Raw genomic sequence first — 20,469 nt, 5'->3', positions numbered from 1 at the left:
TCTAATCTTTATGATTTCTTTCCTTCTGCTAACTTTGGGTTTTGTTTGTTCTTCTTTCTCTAGTTCCTTTTGGTGTAAGGTTAGATTGCTTATTTGAGATTTTTCTTGTTTCTTGAGGTAGGCTTGTATAGCTATAAACTTCCCTCTTAGAACTGCTTTTGCTGCATCCCATAGGTTTGGATCGTCGTGTTTTCATTGTCATTTGTCTCTACATATTGTTTGATTTCTTCAGTGATCTCTTGGTTATTTAGTAACATATTGTTTAGCCTCCATGTGTTTGTGTTTTTTACGTTTTTTCCCCTGTAACTCGTTTCTAATCTCATAGTGTTTCGGTCAGAAAAGATGCTTGATATGATTTCAGTTTTCTTAAATTTACTGAGCCTTGATTCGTGACCCAAGATGTGGTCTATCCTGGAGAATGTTCCATGTGCATTTGAGAAGAAAGTGTAGTCTGCTGTTTTTGGATGGAATGTCCTATAAATATCAATTAAATCTATCTGTCTATTGTGTCATTTAAAGCTTGTGTTTCCTTATTAATTTTCTGTTTGGATGATCTGTCCATTGGTGTAAGTGAGGTCTTAAAGTCCCCCACTATTATTGTGTTACTGTAAATTTCCTGTTTTATAGCTGTTAGCAGTTGCCTTTTGTATTGAGGTGTTCCTATGTTGGGTGCATATATATTTATAATTGTTATATGTTCTTCTTGGATTGGTTCCTTGATCATTATGTAGTGTCCTTCCTTGTCTCTCGTAACATTCTTTATTTTAAAGTCTCTTTTACCTGATATGAGTATTGCTACTCCAGGTTTCTTTTGATTTCCATTTTCATGGAATATCTTTTCCATTCCCTCACTTTCTGTCTGTATGTGTCCCTAGGTCTGAAGTGGGTCTCTTCTAGACACCACATATATGGGTCTTGTTTTTGTATCCATTCAGCAAGCCTGTGTCTTTTTATTTATTTATTTATTTTGCCGTATGCAGGCCTCTCACTGCTGTGGCCTCTCCCGTTGTGGAGCACAGGCTCCAGTCGTGCAGGCTCAGCGGCCATGGCTCACGGGCCTAGCCGCTCTGTGGCATGTGGGATCTTCCCAGACCGGGGCACAAATCCGTGTCTCCTGCATTGGCAGGCGGACTCTCAACCACTGCGCCACCAGGGAAGCCCAAGCCTGTGTCTTTTAGTGGAGTATTTAATCCATTCACGTTTCAGGTAATTATCGATATGTATTTTCCTATGACCATTTTCTTAATTGTTTTGGGTTTGTTTTTGTAGGTCCGTTTCTTCTGTTGTGTTTCCCACTTAGAGAAGTTCCTTTAGCATTTGTTGTAGAGCTGGTTTGGTGGTGCTGAATTCTTAGCTTTTGCTTGTCTGTAAAGCTTTTGATTTCTCCATCGAATCTGAATGAGATCCTTACCGGGTAGAGTAATCTTGGTTGTAGGTTCTTCCCTTTCATCACTTTAAGTATATCATGCCACTCCCTTCTGGCTTGTAGAGTTTCTGCTGAGAAATCAGCTGTTAATCTTATGGGAGTTTTCTTGTATGTTATTTGCTGTTTTTCCCTTGCTGCTTTCAATAATTTGTCTTTGTCTTTAATTTTGCTAATTTGATTACTATGTGTCTCAGCATGTTTCTCATTGGGTTTATCCTGTATGGGACTCTCTGTGCTTCCTGGACTTGGGTGGCTATTTCCTTTCCAATGTTAGGGAAGTTTTCAACTCTAATCTCTTCAAATATTTTCTTGCGTCCTTTCTCTCTCTCTTCTCCTTCTGGGACCCCTATTATGTGAATGTTGTTGCATTAACAGCCAGAGGTCTCTTAGGCTGTCTTCATTTCTTTTCATTCTTTTTTCTTTATTCTGTTCCATGGCAGTGAATTCCACCATTCTGTCTTCCAGGTCACTTATCCGTTCTTCTGCTTCAGTTATTCTGCTATTGATTCCTTCTATTGTAGTTTTCATTTCAGTTATTGTATTGTTCATCTCTGTTTGTTTGTTCTTTAATTCTTCCAGATCTTTGTTAAACATTTCTTGCATCTTCTCAGTCTTTGCCTCCATTCTTTTTCCAAGGTCCTGGATCATCTTCACTATCATGATTCTGAATTGTTTTTCTGGAAGGTTGCCTATCTCCACTTCATTTAGTTGTTTTTCTGGGGTTTTATCTTGTTCCTTCATCTGATACATAGCCCTCTGCCTTTCATCTTGTCTTTCAGTGAATGTGGGTTTTGTTCCCACAGACTGTAGGATTGTAGTTCTTCTTGCTTCTCTCCCATCTTTGGCTAATGTGACACTTACCATGTCTTTTCTGCTATATCATGTCACTGTTTGGATTCATGTTTATTTATTGTGTTATCATACTGTTAGCTACCTTCTAGAGGGTTGAGATCTGGGAGTCACCTTGAATCTTCCTCGCATCATCAAAGAGCAACTGAGCCAGATTGACACTGTCCTCTAAACCAGTTATTCTCAAAGGTTAATATGTGTATGAATTATCTGCTAGAATAAATGTACTGATTCAGCAGGCCAGAGATTGGGGCTTAAGAGTCTGAATTTCTATTTGGCTCTCAGGAAATACGAAGCTGCAGGTGGGAGACCCATGCTTTGGGTAGCAAGACTCTAAACTTCCCTTTAACCCCCCTCTCTTCCTTCTTCCTCTACATCACTCTTTTGGCTGGGGACCCTGTTACCTCAGATCCTCCTAACTGACCTGCCTGCAGCCTGTCCTTCCCCACCACCAGTGTATCCCTTATAAAACTATTATCTAACAGAGCCCTACCTCCATGGTGAACTCGCCCAAACAAATGTGCCACGCAAATCGGAAATGCAGAGTTGCCCTAAGACCTGACCTGTGATCTAAGGACCTGGCTAGGTATTTTTCTTGGGACATCCCCATTCTTTATTTTCCTGCTTCTGTGGTTTCCTTCTTCTCTGCTAACCTCCTCTGATGAACTCAATATGGCTACTCTGCTTTTCCCCAAAGTACTGATTTTCATTTTCTCCCAACCCAAGCCAGGCCCTCTGCACTGTGGCTCACAGATTTTCCACACTGGCTTGGGCTGCCAGCAGCACCTTCAAAGTGCCCTTTCTTAAATCCACTGTTGCCCCACTGTTAGGGAACTGTTGGCCCAAGCTGCCCGCCTTAGCCAGGCATGATGGTAACCACTTGCATGCGTTGTCTCGCAGCAAGAGACAACTTTGTCTCCTTGGACATTCATTTCCAAGTGTTAGACAAGAACGGGTCCCCTTCTCGGGGCCTTGGAAGAGGTCCTCCTTCCTGCAACAGCACTATGTCGTGTTACAAAAGAGCGTAGCTGAGGAAGCTGAAAGTTGATTAGAGGAAATCATGGTTGGGAAGGAGAAATGATGTAGTCTATCGGTGAAAACTAGCCTTGCCTTCTTTACGACTGCAGGTTGTTTGGATCTCACAGAGCTGGGGGTCATCCCAGACACGGGTTTGCATCAGTGAGTTTCAGGCCGCTGCTTTGCAGGATTCCCTCGTGGGTTATGGGAAGCAGTAAGGTTTCAAGTGCCTACTTTCTGTTTTAGTTTATTTTTATTCATTCCTTTGTTATTATTATTATTTTTTTACTGTCAGCTCTGTTGCTCAATAGTAAATAATATATTGCAAAGAGAATTGTCCCTTATCAACTGGGCAGAGACCAGGGCAAAGAAAGTACCGAGAGAGATTCTGGAGAACAGTGGATGTGGAGGAAGCAAAGATGGGAAGTGAGATTCCTGGGTTTGGGGCCCCAGTTCTGCTCACATGTCTGTATAATCTTGGAAGGGTGATCTAGCCTCTTTGGCCTGTTCCCCCAGTTCTCAGAAGGGTGCTGGGGACATATCACTGTTTAACAGGCCTTAAGGATAAGTTAGTAGGGCTGTGCAGAATACTTCTATTCTTTAATTTAAAAAGTACACATTCTCCCTCCCACAGTGTCCTCAGTGCCATGAAGTTTTCCTCTGCCCTGTAAGGGGGTCTTTGTGTGACCTTCCCAGGCTCAGGGAGTAGACTGAAGGGTCACTAAGACCTGAGCCAAATGCATTTTCATTCTATATGCCTCCCCTCACTGCAAAGGCTGTCAAATTCCTTCATGGAAGAAAACAGTGAATTTGGAAGGAAAATGCAATGTAACCATTTTTTACCCTAAGGAACCAGCTTCGCTTTCCAATGTGTGAATGTTTTCTAGTGTGTTCCCAGGGCCGTGAGTGTTTCAAGAAGTTTGCAGTGCACTGCTGTACTCACTCAACCTCCAAGTCTCACCCCCTCCCAACCCATTCTCCAGAGTCCCCAGGGTTTCCAGGTATAAATCAAGGGACTGCCAGAGCTCTGGCTGGAAGGAGCACAGCATGAGGAAGTTGGTGGAAGGTGGGAGGCAAGAGGAAGGGACTCCCTTTCAGCAGAGGAAGGGACTCTTGAGACCCATTTGCAAGACAGACAATTCACTCAGCGTGATTTCTACATTTGTGCCCCTTTAATGGTCAGCAGTAGAATCAATGGAATGCCTGCTACCTGGTTAATAATGGGGCAGTTAGGTGGCAGCAATGAGACGGCCAGCTATGGGATCCATGGGCTGACAAAAAGACCATTGAACATTGACTTTTCCACTTTTCTTTCTCTTTCCCCAGGGCAGCCACTGAAGTTCTGGCAGCATTGCTGAAATCCAGTAAGTGCCTCTTTTGAAACGTGGTTATTTCTTTCCCCTCTGAGTTCAGTGAAAGATGCTCTTCTGTCTCCATGGCTCATTTTCAACCTGGAAGGCAATAGAGCCATTCCTGGATCTTTGGGGTGAGATGGAGGATATTACGGCTGCTCTAACTCGGGGCTGCAAAGAGAGAGTTAACCTCTCTCTCTGTGGAGGTGCCATTCATAATGCTGCCAAGACAATTGACTCTAACTGGAGTATGTTGTCTACTGCAGACCCGAGGAACTCTCCAGCTCCTTCTAATTGGACCAGCAGCTTTTAAGGACCGTTGGAATAAACTGCAGGTTCCAGTGGGATTGTCCTATGGAAGAAAAGTTTATGACAGTGGGTGGGAAGCATGATTCTTGCCTTTGATTCACAACTCAGCTAGTGACTATATTCTTGGGCAGATGGGGTGTTGGAATCGCTTGGACAGTGTAGATGCTGATAACAAATTTATATTAAAAATTTGCCTCTTTTCTCAGTTACTTGAGTGATTGCAAAAGAATAGCTCTGGGAGTCTGAATAATTTGAGAAATTTTTTGTGTGTTTGCCTTGTAGCTCTGGTCTAATTACATTGGGAGTCAATTTCATGTGTGCAATATAGTAGAAGGCACCATGCACTTGGGAGTGAAGAAGTTTCAGCTTAATGTTTTTATTTTTTTCCCCTCCTTACTGCTTCATCTATTTTAATTTGGCATCTTGGAAACCAGCTGCTTCAATTGTGATATTTGTTTCTCTATAGGGAGCCCGAGGCATGTGGGTAATAGGTGAACTTTAATAAAACTTACAAATAAATAAATAAAAATCAAAACACCTTCTCCCCCAACCATGTATCTCTGTCAACTCTAAGTGCAGAGAGTCACATCACATAGTGCTTCCCTTTGTAGACTGAAAAAATAATTGAAGCTTGAATTCATTTGGTTTGTTGGAAATTGATACAGTACACAAGTCTATCCACAGCTGCCTGACCTGCAGGGAGAGTGAAGGTGGTTAGAGCAGGTTGGGGGAGTGAAGAGTGAGGGGTTAGGAAGCCCTCGAGATAGGAGGGGGGGAGAAAGTGTTACCTGCGGGTTATGGAGAGAGAACGGTTCATTCTCCATACTGAACTTGACTCAGGTTTGGCATCTGGGTTTTCGTTATTTACCTGCTCACTCTGTCTGCTCACCTGATTATATAACACCAGGTGTTTGAGGAAACAAGGTGAGGAAGTTCTTGGATTGCAGGAAGTAAAGATGCTGAGAACGGCTGGGTAAGCCAGCCGGCGAGTGCTGTGCCTTGGGAAAGTAGCTTTCTCCTGTATCCTCCCTGCCCAGCTTTGGCAGTAGAGGCCTGACGTTTCATGGGGACAGAGCCCTGCTAGTGTTATCAAATGCAGGGGGTGGGGGTCCCGCTGCTTGCTGCTTACAAAATCAATTACATACTCGCAAATGTTGGTAGAAAGGAAAGATGCCTTTAATCGGGATGCTGGCAATCTGGGGAGATGGTAGACTCAGCCTCCCCCCAAAACCACCTCTGAAGATTCGTCAATGATACTTTTAAAGGGAAGAAGGGAAGTAATCTCAGTTAGTCACTGAGATAGGGGGTCAGAATCATCACCATCCCTCACTGTGTGCAGGCTTGTAGACTTCTGGTGATCTTTCTCTAAGATGTTACCTTGTTCATGCAGTTTGGTCACACAGTCTGTTTGGGAGATTACTGACGGGGAAGCTAGGGAACAGTCATCTGTTAATTACTTATTCTTCATTTCTACTTCTTTGATCTATGGAAAGAACCGATGAGTTAGGCAAGGTATTGTGTGATTAAAAGATTTGAAAGGTGTACTTGGGCTGGAGATGGTAGAGAATTGGGGTGCCTGATTTAAAAATTAGTTAAATGGTGCAAACGAACTTATTTACAAAAGTGATATAGAGTCACAGATGTAGAAGACAAACTTATGGTTACCAGCAGCGAAAGAGTTGGGGAGGGATAAATTGTGAGATTGGGATTGACATATACACACTACTATACATAAAATAGATAACTAATAAGGACCTGCTGTATAGCACAGGGAACTCAATAATCTGTAATGACCTATATGGGAAAAGAATCTAAAAAATAGATTGGATATATGTATATGTATAACTGATTCACTTTGCTGTACACCTGAAACTAACACAACATTGTAAATCAACTATATTCCAATAAAAATACAAAAAAAATTAGTTACAATCTAGCTTTGCTAAAGTGATGAGAAAGTGGCTTCCTGCTGAGAGCAGTTTCCTGCAAAGAGCTGTTTACACTAGCTGAGAAAGGCTGACTTATTTTTCTACCCATACACACACCCCCCTGAAGCTCAGAGTTGAGTGTCCTGATACACCAGGTGTAAAAATCTGAATGTAGTCACATGACAGTTATTAACTATTTCTGTGTAAAACATGATGTATGGGCCCAGGAGAAACCAATAGCCAGTGCAAATACTGTCTGATTCAGGCTTAGAGCATTAACTGGGTTTCCAACGTGCTAGTTGTGCTTAGCAAATGGAGTACACTGCACTAGGGGCTCAGTTTTAGAGTTTCTAACTTCTACTCTCCCTCCAGAGCTCAGCTGAGACCTCATTCCCTCAGAAAACACTTTCCCTGGCTACCAAGACCAGGCTGGATGCCCCTCCTCTATGCTCCCATAGGCTCTCCCAACACAACATTGATTACGCTGCATTGAATTTGCTGTTGCCCATCTCTCCCAGCAGATTGCAAACTTTTGAGGGCAAGGGTCATCTTTGCTGATTGTTGTATTACTTGCATCAGCACAATAAAAAGCCTAAAATAAATATTTGTGTACTAAATGTTTAAGTGAATGAATGATTTATAATATCTACATGTATAAAAAAGGCAATACCGCCCTCTACTACTGAATCCAACGACCCATGCATAGAACCAATGATATTAGTTCTAATCTCTGTTTAATTATACAAATAGACTGTCAGGGAAATGATAGCCTGCCATCCTCCACATATAAAACAAGTTTTATTGTGGCATTAGAAGGATGTATAGGGTTATTTGCTAATTCTGCTGAGCTGTCCACATAGACTTTTGTCTGAGTCTCAGGTTCATCCTAACACAAGAGAGCTGGATGAGAACTTCTCTTCTTTCTACCAATAAATACTCAGCCTTCATGTCTATCAGGGTTTCTCAACCTTAACACCCTTGCATTGTGAACTGGTTAATTCTTAGTTGTTGAGGCCTGTCCTGTGCATTTTGGAATGTTTAGCAGCATCCCTGGCCTTTTCTCACCAGGTGACATTGCCAGTTATAATGACTAAGACTTGTCTCTAGACACTGCTGATTGTCCCCTGGGATGTCAAAATTGCCTCCTTCTGAGAATCACTGTTGCATATTTGACCACACATTAGCTGACGCTCATTCAGGGTTTCAGATGATCCCTCCCAAATACCTTTATTGGTATTTCATAGAAATGCTCTTCTTGCATAATTGATCTTAAATTCCCCAGCACTGGTGTCATTCCTGTGGGTTCACATGAAGTAAGAATACGGTGGCAGAAAGTCTTTATGAACATGCAGAAGTTACTTGGGAGGGAGCAGGTTCTCGAGATCTAGAGGATCTTAGAACAAGGACAGCAGAAAGTTCCGTTGCAAGTGCCAGCTCCCATGTGTGGGTAGAAGGATTCTGAGATCATATTTGAGCTCAGCAGGCAAGAGGGCTGTTTTTTCTTTTTTAAATTTATTTTTTATTGAAGTATAGTTGATGTACAGTATTATACAAGTCACAGGTATACAATATAGTGAGTCACAATTTTTAAAGGTTATACTCCATTTATAGTTATTATGAAATATTGGCTATATTCCCTGTGTTGTACAACATATCTTTGTAGATTATTTTATACCTAAAAGTTTGTACCTCTTAATCTCATACCCCTATACTGCCCCTCCCCATTTCCCTCTCCCTACTGGTAACCACTAGTATGTTCTCTATATCTGTGAGTCTGCTTCTTTGTTTTTGTATTCACTAGTTTGTTGTATTTTTTTTTTTTAGATTCCACATATAAGTGATAGCATACAGTATTTGTCTTTCTCTGTCTGACTTATTCATTTAGCATAATGCCCTCCAAGTCCATACAAGTTGCTGCAAATGGCAAATTTTCATTCTTTTTTTATGGCTGCATAGTATTCCATTGTATATGTATATACCACATCTTCTTTATCCATTCATCTGTTGATGGACACTTAGGTTGCTTCCATATCTTGGCAATCATAAATAATGCTGCTATGAACATTGGGATGCATGTATCTTTTTGAATTAGTGTTTTGTTTTCTTTTTGGATATACACCAGGAGTGGAATAGCTGGGTCATATGGTAGTTCTATTTTTAGCTTTTTGAGAAACCTACGTACTGTTTTCCACAGTGGCTGCACCAGTTCCCACAAACAATGTAGGAAAGTTCAAGAGTGCTGTGTTTAAATAGCAAAGTCTTTCATGGATTTGGGGAGGAGCAGTTGCCATCTTTGTTCTACCAGTCTAACCAAAGTATTGTGTGGCATGTAAGGTCTGGGTATGGATGGTACCACTGCACTTAGGCTGGGGTTGCTGTGGGGGAGATGAGTGTCATGGAATTCTCTAGTTGCCTTCAAATGCCTTCATGTATAAGTAAGACTTGACATCGAATGTCTGTCAATTTACATCCCAGATGAGTTTGTGTCCACTGAACCTAAATGCAGGAAGTCAGTTTCTGTCTAAAATTCAAGGCCTCACCATCTGGCAGTGATATCTGGGAATATTTATGTGAACCTTTATCTCCTGAAAGCAAACTCTTTTTAGCTGGTGATTATTCTGGCCTTGATATCAGTATAAAATTTGGCCATTTTAGTATATCTCTATAATTGCATTGCAAAAGGAGAACATTCCCCAGTTAAAATAGAGCCAGAAGGACATATCTACTACCCTGGGGGCAGTAAACATGGGTGGGCTTGTGAATCTTAGGTCAACAAGGCCCTATGACGTAGTGGGTGGTGGGAGGAAATCCTCACCAGTAACAGGGAGAGCAGGGCTGAGGGATCTGGGAGCCTTGGAGCTGCCCACCATAACAACAGAAAGAAAGGGAAAGAGCACCAGGTTGCATTAGAACAATTTTGTTATTTTGTCTCAGCCCTTTCTTCCATCAAGTAGCTATTGCATGAGAAGCCAATGTAGGAAAGGTAGATGGCGGACAGAGAGAAACGAACCAAAAGACAGCTCTCATCTCTTTCCTTTTCCGAGGAACAGCATGCAAAATAAAGCCTTGGAAGTCCTAGGCCTCTTCTCCAATTATTTCCGAAATTTAGAATCCTAAAAATTAAAGTCATTGCTCATTCAAGGGTCCTTTTTGTATGGATGTGGGCTAGAATGGTCTAATCCACATTCCATACTTTTACTGTATCAGTTCCCCTCTCTCTACCTACGCATGTGCAAACACTAAATTTTCCTGTATTGAAATCTTTGCCCTTTTATGCTCTATCCTGCACAAAAACACTTAGCTTTTTATTACCAAAACTTAATAAGGCTTTGATTAATAAATAATGCTTCTATTGCAGGCAATTTTTTCTCTAATTAATAAAAATAAGACATGGTCCTTTGCCCCTGTCCCTTTTTTTAAAGAAAATTTTATTTATTGAAGTATAGTTGATTTACAATGTGTTAATTTCTGGTGTACAGCAAAGTGACTCAGTTATACACATATATACATTCTTTTATTTATTCCTTTGCATTATCGTTTATCCCAGGATATTGAATAGAGTTCCCTGTGTAATACAGTAGGACCTTATTGTTTATCCATCCTATATGTAATAACCTGCATCTACTAACCCCAAACTCCCAGTCCATCCCTCCCCCAGTGCCCCTCCTCCTTGGTAACCACAAGTCTGTTCTCTATATCCGTGAGTCTGTTTTTGTTTCATATTTTATTTTATTTTTAAGCCAAGTTATGTCTAGTTTATTTATTTTTAAAACTTTTATTGGACTATCGTTGATTTACAGTGTTGTGTTAGTTTCTGCTGTACAGCAAAGTGAATCAGTTATACATATACATATATCCACTTCTTTTTAGATTCTTTTCCCATATAGGTCATTACAGAGTATCGAGTCGAGTTCCCTGTGCTATACAGCATTTGTGTCATATTTTAGATTCCACATATAAGTGATCTCATATGGTATCTGTCTTTCTCTTTCTGACTCATTTCACTTGGTATGATAATCTCTAGGTCCATCCATGTGCCCTTGTCCCTTTTTCTATCTGCATCCACTCTGCCTTTCTCTCTTTTATCTGTGTCTCTACCTGGACTTCTGTGTCTCTTCTCCCTTTTTTTTTTTCCCTCATCTTCTTCTCCTTTCTCATTGGTCTCTCCACCTCTCCCTCTTTCTTTCTGCTCCCTAACACCCTTTTGTGAGCATTAGGTATAAATGCAGTTTGGAGAAGTGGTGGCCTGGCAGTGGTGCTTGGAATGAGTGTGCACCATGGGATTCTGCCTGATCTGTACTGGCTCCAGGGATGAATCTTCACGTAACGCCTTGGTAGTAACCTTGCTGCCCAGCTTTAAAGGTCACACTCTCGGGCTTCCCTGGTGGCGCAGTGGTTGAGAGTCCGCCTGCCGAGGTAGGGGACACGGGTTCGTGCCCTGGTCCGGGAAGATCCCACATGCCGCGGAGCGACTGGGCCTGTGAGCCATGGCTGCTGGGCCTGCGCGTCCGGAGCCTGTGCTCCGCAATGGGAGAGGCCACAAGAGTGAGAGGCCCGCGTACCGCAAAAAAAAAAAAAAAAAAAAAAAAAAAAAGTCACATTCTCGCAACAAGGAAAGACCTGAAGCACTTTCTGGTTCAGGCCCTACATCCCTACATCTTAATAAGGGTATGATGGGTCTACTTCAGACCACTCTCCAACTTCAGCATTAGCATTCAGAGAAGTCTGGGAGCTTGCATAAGTTGGGGCAATGGGGAGGGTGCTGGGAATGGGAATGTAAGTTAGTAAAGGGAGGGAGACAGAGAAGAAAGAAGGGAGGGAGAAATGCAAGGAAGCTAGTGGGAAGTTTGGCAGGAAGAGGAGGTTCTCTGGTCTCTTCCTCGGTAAGCTCTGCCCGGCTGGCTCATGGGGACAGCGCAGCCTGTTGCTAGCGGGGGTATAGGAAGGAGGGGAATTCTGGCGCCTAGAGTCCTGATTATGGACAGACACCTCAAGCTCTCAACGGTCCTCTACTATGGCCTGGCAATCAGCAGTGTAGGGACTGGAGGACTTGGTGGCCAGATAGTTGCTCTACAGCAAAATGTCAGAGAAGGGGCCATGTTTGAAAAACCCCAACTGAGGCTTTTGTAGGAATTCTAGGAGCTCTAAGGAGTTCTCAGAATGGCATCAATGTTTTAGGATGGTTGGCAGTGTGATTCCTTTGAACTTCTGACATACACCAGTAGCCGTAGGGTGGCACAGACTTCACAGGGCTCACATGTACAATCTGTGTTCCCATGGGGCCTGAAATCTGTCCTCCTGGCTTCCCAGGCTGCCTGGACACGCCTGGTGCCCCAGGATTCTGCCCACGGAGTGTTTCCCCTTCAGTTTCCAGATGAGGGCCATGGAGTCAGACCATTAGAGCTGGAAAAGACCTTCGAGGTTGCTTAGTGCAGTGGTGGTCAAACATTTTTTTTTTTGAGTAGAGAACTCAGAGCACTGTCTGTCCATTTCCCAATGATTCTCCCCTAAGGTGGCCCTGAGACACGTTCAGAAAACTACTAACCTTTCTAAAAATTGAAATATATTTGACACTTAATATTGTGTAAATGTAACACATTTATGTTATAGATTTACATTATAGATTACATTATAGATTTGCTACATCTATATTGCTATATTGCTATTATAGCAATAATTTGCACCTCTGTCACGTCACATAATTATCATTTCTTTTTAGTGGTTGGAATAATTAAGATCTAGTCTCTTAGTGAGTTTGATGACTAAAATACAAATTGTTGTCAGATCCCAGAAAACTGATGGTCTTATCCACCCCTCTTCGCATTTTCATACAGGGAAACTGAGGACCAGAGAGAGGGAGTGACCCACCTAGATCTCTGAGACTTGGAAGGAAGGCTTCCTGTCTAGCTAACACTGGTTCTTTCTTTTGTCTCAGCACAAATGTCTCTGTCAAGGGTATTGACAACCCCCCATCTCTGCCCAGGGTTAGGTTTCCAATTAAACCTTTTCACTATATTTATACTAACTATAAATATACTAACTATAACTAAGAACTAACTATACTGTAATCAGTGAGTCCTATATTTTTGCATATGTGTTTGTGTGTATGCATTTTTGTGTACGTATGCACGTATTTTCCCTGCAGGGTCTACCTCCATGGGCACTGGGGTCCCTATCATAGACTGCACACCTCACATTGAGCTGTACCCAGAGAACCTCTAACACACTAATGTTAACTAAAGAAGGATTCCAGTTTCGTGACTTAAGCCTCATACATTTGCTTTCGATATGCCTTAATGAAGAGGCCAGCCCAATTCCTGTCCCCAGAAAGAATCAAACTGTGGTGTGATTATAGACCCGACGTCCTTTCTGCCATCATAACTTCTGGAGAAGCAAGCCCTATATTTCTGTGATGATCCAGAAATCTGCTTCAAGTAATATTGCTAGATTTTTGCATTTGTCACACTGGGATGGACTGCTGTGATCGACCTTGTATGAATGCAGACTAGCAAACTACATTCGTCACACGGTGGGATTGAAATGACAACACAGACATGTACCATTTATCGACTGCTTAGCGTGTCAGCCACTGTATATACCACTGCATGTACGTGCCTAGTAAGGGGGTATCATCATCACCATTTCACAGGTGTAGGAACTGAGGCCTGGAGACGTTGGGCTACAGAGCTTACCTGCTGTAGACCCTGGGACCTGAGCTCTGTGCATACCAAGGAGAGATGAACAAGGGTAGGTTTATTTAGCCCAAAGAAGATAAGATCAAAATCTGAAAGGAAGCTAAATAAATACTTTCTAAGTATTAGAAGGATTTGTGTGTGTGTGTATGTGTGTGTGTGTGTGTGGTGGGAGCATCTGTCATTTAGTTTAGAAAAGAGCGTCACACGGTCCATCCCATACAAGCATCTGAAGGGGACCCAGTGAGAAGTGCCCAACACACCAACATGGCTGTGCGAAGGGCCAGAGTCTCTGCTGTGAGGCCGAGCATCAGGCGAGGCTGATGAATGACGGGGTGAGTGAGAGGAGAAGGGAACAGGGCCGGGAAGGATTACAGCTGCTCCTTCCCTTTCCCTGCTGGCTTTGTCAGGCCCCCTAGTTGGGGGGACTGATCGTCCCTGGCCACAGACCGCAGCTCATGTACTTCCTCTTCCTGCCATGTGGTGGTGCTGTTCTTCTAGTTATCTTGGCCGCGCTAGTCCAATATTTATTTTCGGTGAGTAATTTGTTTATCAGGAGGTTATTTTAATATAATTTTGGCCATATTTGCCATTCCACACTATCTGTGCTTCCCAGCGTTAGCAGCTTGCATGTCTTGAAGGAAATTAGCTGAAGATGGTCCCGGAGGCATTCGCTCAGCCATTATTTAAGGGAGCTGGGAGGAGGCAGGGTGAGCGGAGCCCAAGCCCGGTGTTGGAAAAGTTGCTGGAATTTGTTGCACTCCCAGTGAGGTTAGCGGGATTGAGAGGGACTTACCGAGGGTGGGGAGTATCTCGCATCTCGCGCAGCTTTTTTGAGGGCTGCCTCTGGTAGAGAGCAGAGAATCCTGCAGTTACTTTTCCCCATCTCCCCTGAACCCTTGTGATAACCTGCATCTTCCTCACCTTTGCTGCCAAGGCCAAAGGCACGACTTAAGGAAGATGCCCATCTGCCTTCCCATGGTTCACAGGCATCCCACATCCCATTTGATAATATGTTTCATGAACTGTTCTCTGCGATCCCTCAAGGAAGAGGGCAGGAAGGTGGGGAGTGATAAGAGAATTATTGTTTATTAGAGTACCTTCAGGGAATAATGATCATAACTATTAATTACAGAGCACTGGCACTTGCCAGGCACGTTATATTCCCATTTTACATACAAGGAAGTTGTAGTTAGGAGAGGTTAATGATTTTTTTCCCAAGATCCCATGAATGGTAAGTGGAGAGCTGAAATTCAATCTCAGTTGTGACTGTCTTCAGAGCAGAAAATCTTCCTATTTCAAGGATGAGTCTCACCTTCCACATGGAGTCAGGAAACCTGGACCTGGCTGATGGGCATGGGACCTGAAATTAGTTCTTTGTCATTGTACTTGACTTCAGTGTGGTTTTCCAAGACTGGGAGGGCTGTACAAGTTGAGTGGTTTGAGGGTGCTTTAGTAGAAGAAACTTTTTTTTTTTTTAAAGAAATCTTCTGAGAAGATGACACATCTAAAGCAGATGAAACGGGAGCAGAAGTGGGAGACCCCAGTGAATCACAGCCTGGCCTTTCCCTTTTCACCTCTTCTTTCCCTGGCTCGTGATTGATGCTGAGAAACTTCCATGGAAGTTCCTCAGGGCTCGAAAGAATCAAGTTTGAAAACCTCTGTAATAAATATTCTCATGGGACACTTTCAGAGCTCAGTAAATTTTCAGAGATTATAACTTAAAGACGGGCTGATGCATCCTTTAGGAGGTTTGGAACACATGCTCGTTTTTACTATGTGGTGGTCCTAAGGAAGAGCTAGTCAAGTTTGACTCAGAGAGAGATGCAAAATTGTCATCTTCATCCTTGAGCCTTAGTCAAGTAACTTTTGAGTCTCTTGGGATTAAGAGGCCTGATTAAACAATTAAACTGCACCTAATTAAATGAGAAGGGTCAGCTTCCGGTGGAAATTACAATGGTTGTTAGTATAGGCAAGATGGTGCACTACCTTCCCGAGATGGCCAGGATGTTCCCAGGCACCCACACGGGGTCTAAAAGAACTGTGGATGGTGGTGGTGTGTTTTCCTTGCTTGACATAAACTGTTGTCTGCCAAAAACATTGTTGTAATAAGGTTGCAGCCAATCCTGCTTCTCACAACTAAGCAGGCTGCTGTGTTTTAACCAGGCTATCCTGTTTTCTGGCCCTAAATACCTGGTTCTATCTCTAGGGCTTTCCCTCTGGCCTGATTATCTATCTGCCTGTAGGTTTGGGCCATGATGTTGCTTTGACAACAGTGTGAATGTGTTCAAGGAAGCTCAGGCTCATGTGTGAAGTTCGTGTGTGTTTGCTAAAAGCTCAAACCTCTTACTCTCTAGAAGGTTAATCCACACACACTTACATATTTTGTTTTCATTCTGGGGAATCAGGGGTTAACATCCAGGATTGCTGAGCTCTAAATGTTCTGGATTTTAGAACTCGTGTCACCCTGGCATAATGAATGACTGGCTATGGATTGACAAAGATAAGGTATCACAAAGATTTAAAGAGATAGACAAAAACATAAACATCTCAGAGCTCTGAAAGTGCACAGTAGCTTCCTCATCCCATTCAGGATTGACTGTACAATTATTTGTTTATGTCAGGATGTAAGTCAGATGCTTCCTACAGACTTCTAATAATAGCAGTTTGCAGAGCACTTTTTCATATATTATCTCATTTAATGCTTACCGCAGTCCTGCAAGACAGGTAAATATTTAACTCTTCTAGAGCAGCAGTTCTCAACATGAGTGATTTTGTCCCAAGGGAACATTTAACAAGGTCTGGAGACATTTTTGGTTGCTACATCTGCAGGGGGTGTGGGTGCTCCTGGCATCATGTGGGTAGAGGGCAGGATGCTGCTAAATATCCTACAATGCACAGGTCAGCTGCCCCCGACCCTACGACATAATATTCGGCCTCAGATGTCCATAGTTCCAGGCTGGGAAACTGTTCTACAAAACATTGAGGTTCAGAGAGGTTGGCTGACTTGCCCAAGGTTGCATGATGTGTACTTGGCACAATGGGACTGAAATCCATACCTTCATTTCACTACCAGAGGGTTTCAAATCTTGTATTTTTACTTTAAAGAAATAAATTTTAGGTATTAAATTTTAAATGAAAACCTTGGCAGAGCCATTGCATGTAAACAGCTGATGGTGGAGCTGCTCTGGTGGCATCAGGGGTCAGAGACCCCGCTCAGCCTCTTCCTTAGCCCCTCCCCGTAATCCCAGGGACACACAGACTGCCTGGCAACTGCTACGCCCATACAAGGAGACCCAGAGAACATTAGGCCCCTGTTGGCATCCCCAGATCTTCTGGATTTCCCTGAGCTGTCACATTTTTGAGTAGAGGATGACAGCATCAGAGTGTGCATTTAAATAAGATGTGTTGGGCAGTGGAGGGTAGGCATGGGGGCCAAGTAGGAGGCTGCTGCTGGCACATTCCAGGCGGTAGGGAAGGGGCACTGGAAGGACCACGGGGGATAGGAGTGGAGTTCAAACGAGGACGCGCAAGGCTCACGCTTGCTTCGGGACTTTTCAGTGCTGTGCTACTGGATGACATCAGGCCAAAGGGCAGCAGGCCAGGAGCACAGGGGCTGAGCCCTTTACCTTGCTCTGTGCATGCTCAAGGCCTGGAAGCATAATGCAGTGTGAACCGATTTGCACGTGATGTTTGCACGTGCAGATTTGTTTTCCTGTAGTCCACGCTGCTTGTCTGTACTCTGGCCAGAAGCAGGCGACGCCACTGACAGACAGGTGTCTCCCTCATCCATTGACGGAGAAAGGCAGGTGGGGAAGTGCTCTGTCTTTCTTCTTCCAGGTATAAATCCTGGCTTTCTTCTTTAAGTGTTGCCTTCTGATGAGTAGACAGTGGAAATGGCGAAATGAAACTAGGACGAAGGTTACCTACAATGACCCAGAAGGGACTGGGGCTCGTCTTAGGGCTTAGCAGGTGCTTCTTTCCCGACCAAGAATCTACACTCAAAAGAAAACTCTGGATGGATAGGAAAACTCCTGGGAAATTTTAGGTCCAGGCAAAGATGATCATTCCTAAGGGCTTTCTTGCAGAGATGTCAAAAACAAATAACAAAAAGGAGAGTGAGAAAATCTGACCAACATATCCGCCCGCCCCCTGCCCACCTGATTTTGCACAAACCACTGTGATGAATGTCAAAGCGGTGGGGGTCCCGCATTCTGATCTCTGCCCTACTGCTCTCCCCTCACTTTCTTCACCTGGCTTTAGCTTCCAGACTTTTTGTTATTTGTACTCACCAAATTTGGGCTTTTCTACTTGCTCTGCTCTCCAGATTTCTAGAATTTTCTGTCCCCGGATCTCTGCAGCCTGATTCTTTCCTACATTCCGGTTTCAGTGCTAATGCCCCCTCCTCGAAAAGTTGCCCCAGCCACCCAATCTAAAGTAGCAGCCCCACCAGTCCCTCTAGAATCATTATTTGATTTTCACTGTAGCACTCGTCATTGTCTGAAGTTACCTAATTTGTGTGTGTGTGTGTGTGTGTGCACCTATTTGGATCTGAGGGTCTCCCCAGCTCCCCCATGGGAATGCAAGCCCCTAAGAGTAGAGACTTTATGCATCTCATTTCCTGCTCTAATATCCCCAGTGCTTACAATACTGCCTGGCACATACTAGCACGTAGTAGTTGTTAAGTGTGTTTGTTGAATGAGTGAATGGTGGTTCCTGGAGTTTAGAGGGTATGAGTATGGTTTTAGCTGATAATTCACTGCATACCTAGCCACAGCAAGATCTGGCTTTCAGGACAAACTGTCTCTGCTTATTCCCATACGCTGAGCAAACCTCTCAAGTGATCATTTCTTGCTGGGAACAAGCTCCTTTTAGAGAATTCTCAAACTAAATATTGAAAAATTAATCCTACTTCCTCAAATCTAGGATGTCATTGACTATAAGATGCTCCAATTTTTATGTGCCACGAAGAGCGAAAAAATGCTGCCAGTTGTCATTGAAACATCATCATTGTAAGAAGCATCTTAATTCTGGAAATGCTAAAATGTGAAAAAATATATGCCTTAGAATTGATAAAGTACAAGGTGAGATTGATTCATCATATGGGATGCAGGGAAGTGGCAGGGGGTTCTGGTCTGGAGTATGTCCCCATTTGTTAGTGGTCCCTTCCCCTGTAGCATTGCAGCCTAACACCTTGGACATGGTACTCTCCAAGGACCGGAGGAAGAGCTGGGTGTGTGGAGGGAGAGGCACATATGGCTTCTGAGGCTTTCTCAAGAGTGGAGAAACTTCTATGGCTTGGGAATGTATCTGTGGAAAGGTATTAGAAGCAGTTGGTGATTAAAAAAAACCCAACCAACAGTAGGTGAGTCTAGATTTAAAACAATGCTGTGAAGGATGGTTTCTCACCCTTCTTAGCCACTCTTTCTGAAGCTTAGGAAAAGCATCTTTCATTTTCAAAAGGCAGTCAATGGGAAAACAAGATTGGCTTGAAACCCAAATTTACTTTAGAGCCAAGTTTACTGAAAAGTATCTATTTTACAAAGAGAAAAAAATACCTGCAAGCTAATTCCATATCATTATTCTTATTTGAGCTAATGATAATGGAGTGTAATTTCCGTTACTGATGACATTAAGATTAGTTATGTTTGGGTACATACAGCGAGGCTTCTCCTTTGTGAGGAGCGTCAAGCAGCTGCCGGGGAGAGGCTGAGAGCGGACTCTGCCTCGGCAGCCCTGCGCCCACGTACTGGGCCTGACTTCCGGGCTGGCCTCAGGGGTCCCTGCCGGGCATCAGGAGGGGTCCTGAACATCTCCTCCAGGGAGCCGAAGCACCATCGGCTGTTAATTTGGCTCTTTATTTATTTTTTTAAAATTAATTAATTAATTAATTTTTGGCTGCGTTAGGTCTTTGTTTCTGTGCGAGGGCTTTCTCTAGTTGCAGCGAGCGGGGGCCACTCTTCATCGCAGTGCACGGGCCTCTCACTATCGCGGCCTCTCTTGTTGCGGAGCACAGGCTCTAGACGCGCAGGCTCAGTAGTTGTGGCTCACAGGCTCCGGACGCGCAGGCTCAGTAGCTGTGGCTCACGGGCCGAGTTGCTCCGCGGCATGTGGGATCTTCCCAGACCAGGGCTCGAACGCGTGTCCCCTGCATTGGCAGGCGGATTCTCAACCACTGCGCCACCAGGGAAGCCCTTGGCTCTTTAAACCTTCTTGAGTCTCCTGTTAAAAATCAACTTTCGCCACAATTTAGGGGCCTGGGAGGGAGCAGAGAAGACAGAGGAGGGCGACTGGCCGGAGGGACCGTGCCAGGTTCGATCTGGCTGAAAGCCGCGCCCCTCAAGCACCTCAGCTGTTCCTCGGACTTCATCTCCTTCAGCCTTTCGGAAACCCTCCTCAAGAAGCTGGTTCTCCTGGAAACTGTTAAAGGTCTTTATCTGAATGCAAAACAGTGTAATCTCTACAGACCAGCCCTGGGGATAATGATGTGGGTTGTCAGCTTTGGAGGCAGATGGAGGATTCCATTTGAATTCTCCACGTGCCATTTATAAGCTCTCAGGACTTGAATAAGTTATTTAACTTCTCTCAGCCTCTGTGTCTTCATTTGTAAGAGGAGGCAAATAATGCTTATCTTCAAGCATTTCCATGAGATAAATGAGATGATCATGTAAAATGATTAGCCCAATGCTGAGCACATAGGAAACATTCAGTAAATAAATACTCAGTAATTGTAACTGGTGTTACAGTGGCAAAACAGGCAGCTTATTGTTCATGTAATATGATTTAGAAGTCTTGGTAAAAGCCTGCTTTGTCCAGAAACATCTTCTAAATTGACTCCCTGAAAAGAGCACTGTTGCAGAGGCCAGTGGATTGTTTGCTGTAGTTAAGGTCACCAT

General features: G+C 43.5%; 1 protein-coding gene across 1 annotated transcript in view; it reads left to right on the top strand.

Moving 5' to 3' along the window:
* The window catches only part of AGBL1 (AGBL carboxypeptidase 1), a gene marked incomplete at its 5' end in the record, with an annotated part of 714,342 nt that overhangs the window by 78,993 nt on the left and 614,880 nt on the right, over positions 1-20,469 (top strand). The window contains one exon of the mRNA XM_049707013.1: positions 4,619-4,656. Within this exon, the coding sequence (XP_049562970.1) occupies positions 4,619-4,656 (38 nt within the window). The remainder of the gene's footprint in view (positions 1-4,618; positions 4,657-20,469) is intronic.

This window comes from Orcinus orca, chromosome 2 (genome assembly GCF_937001465.1).
Source record: "Orcinus orca chromosome 2, mOrcOrc1.1, whole genome shotgun sequence".
NCBI classification, from domain to species: Eukaryota; Metazoa; Chordata; class Mammalia; order Artiodactyla; family Delphinidae; genus Orcinus; species Orcinus orca.
This window is presented reverse-complemented; position numbering and strand designations above follow the sequence as displayed.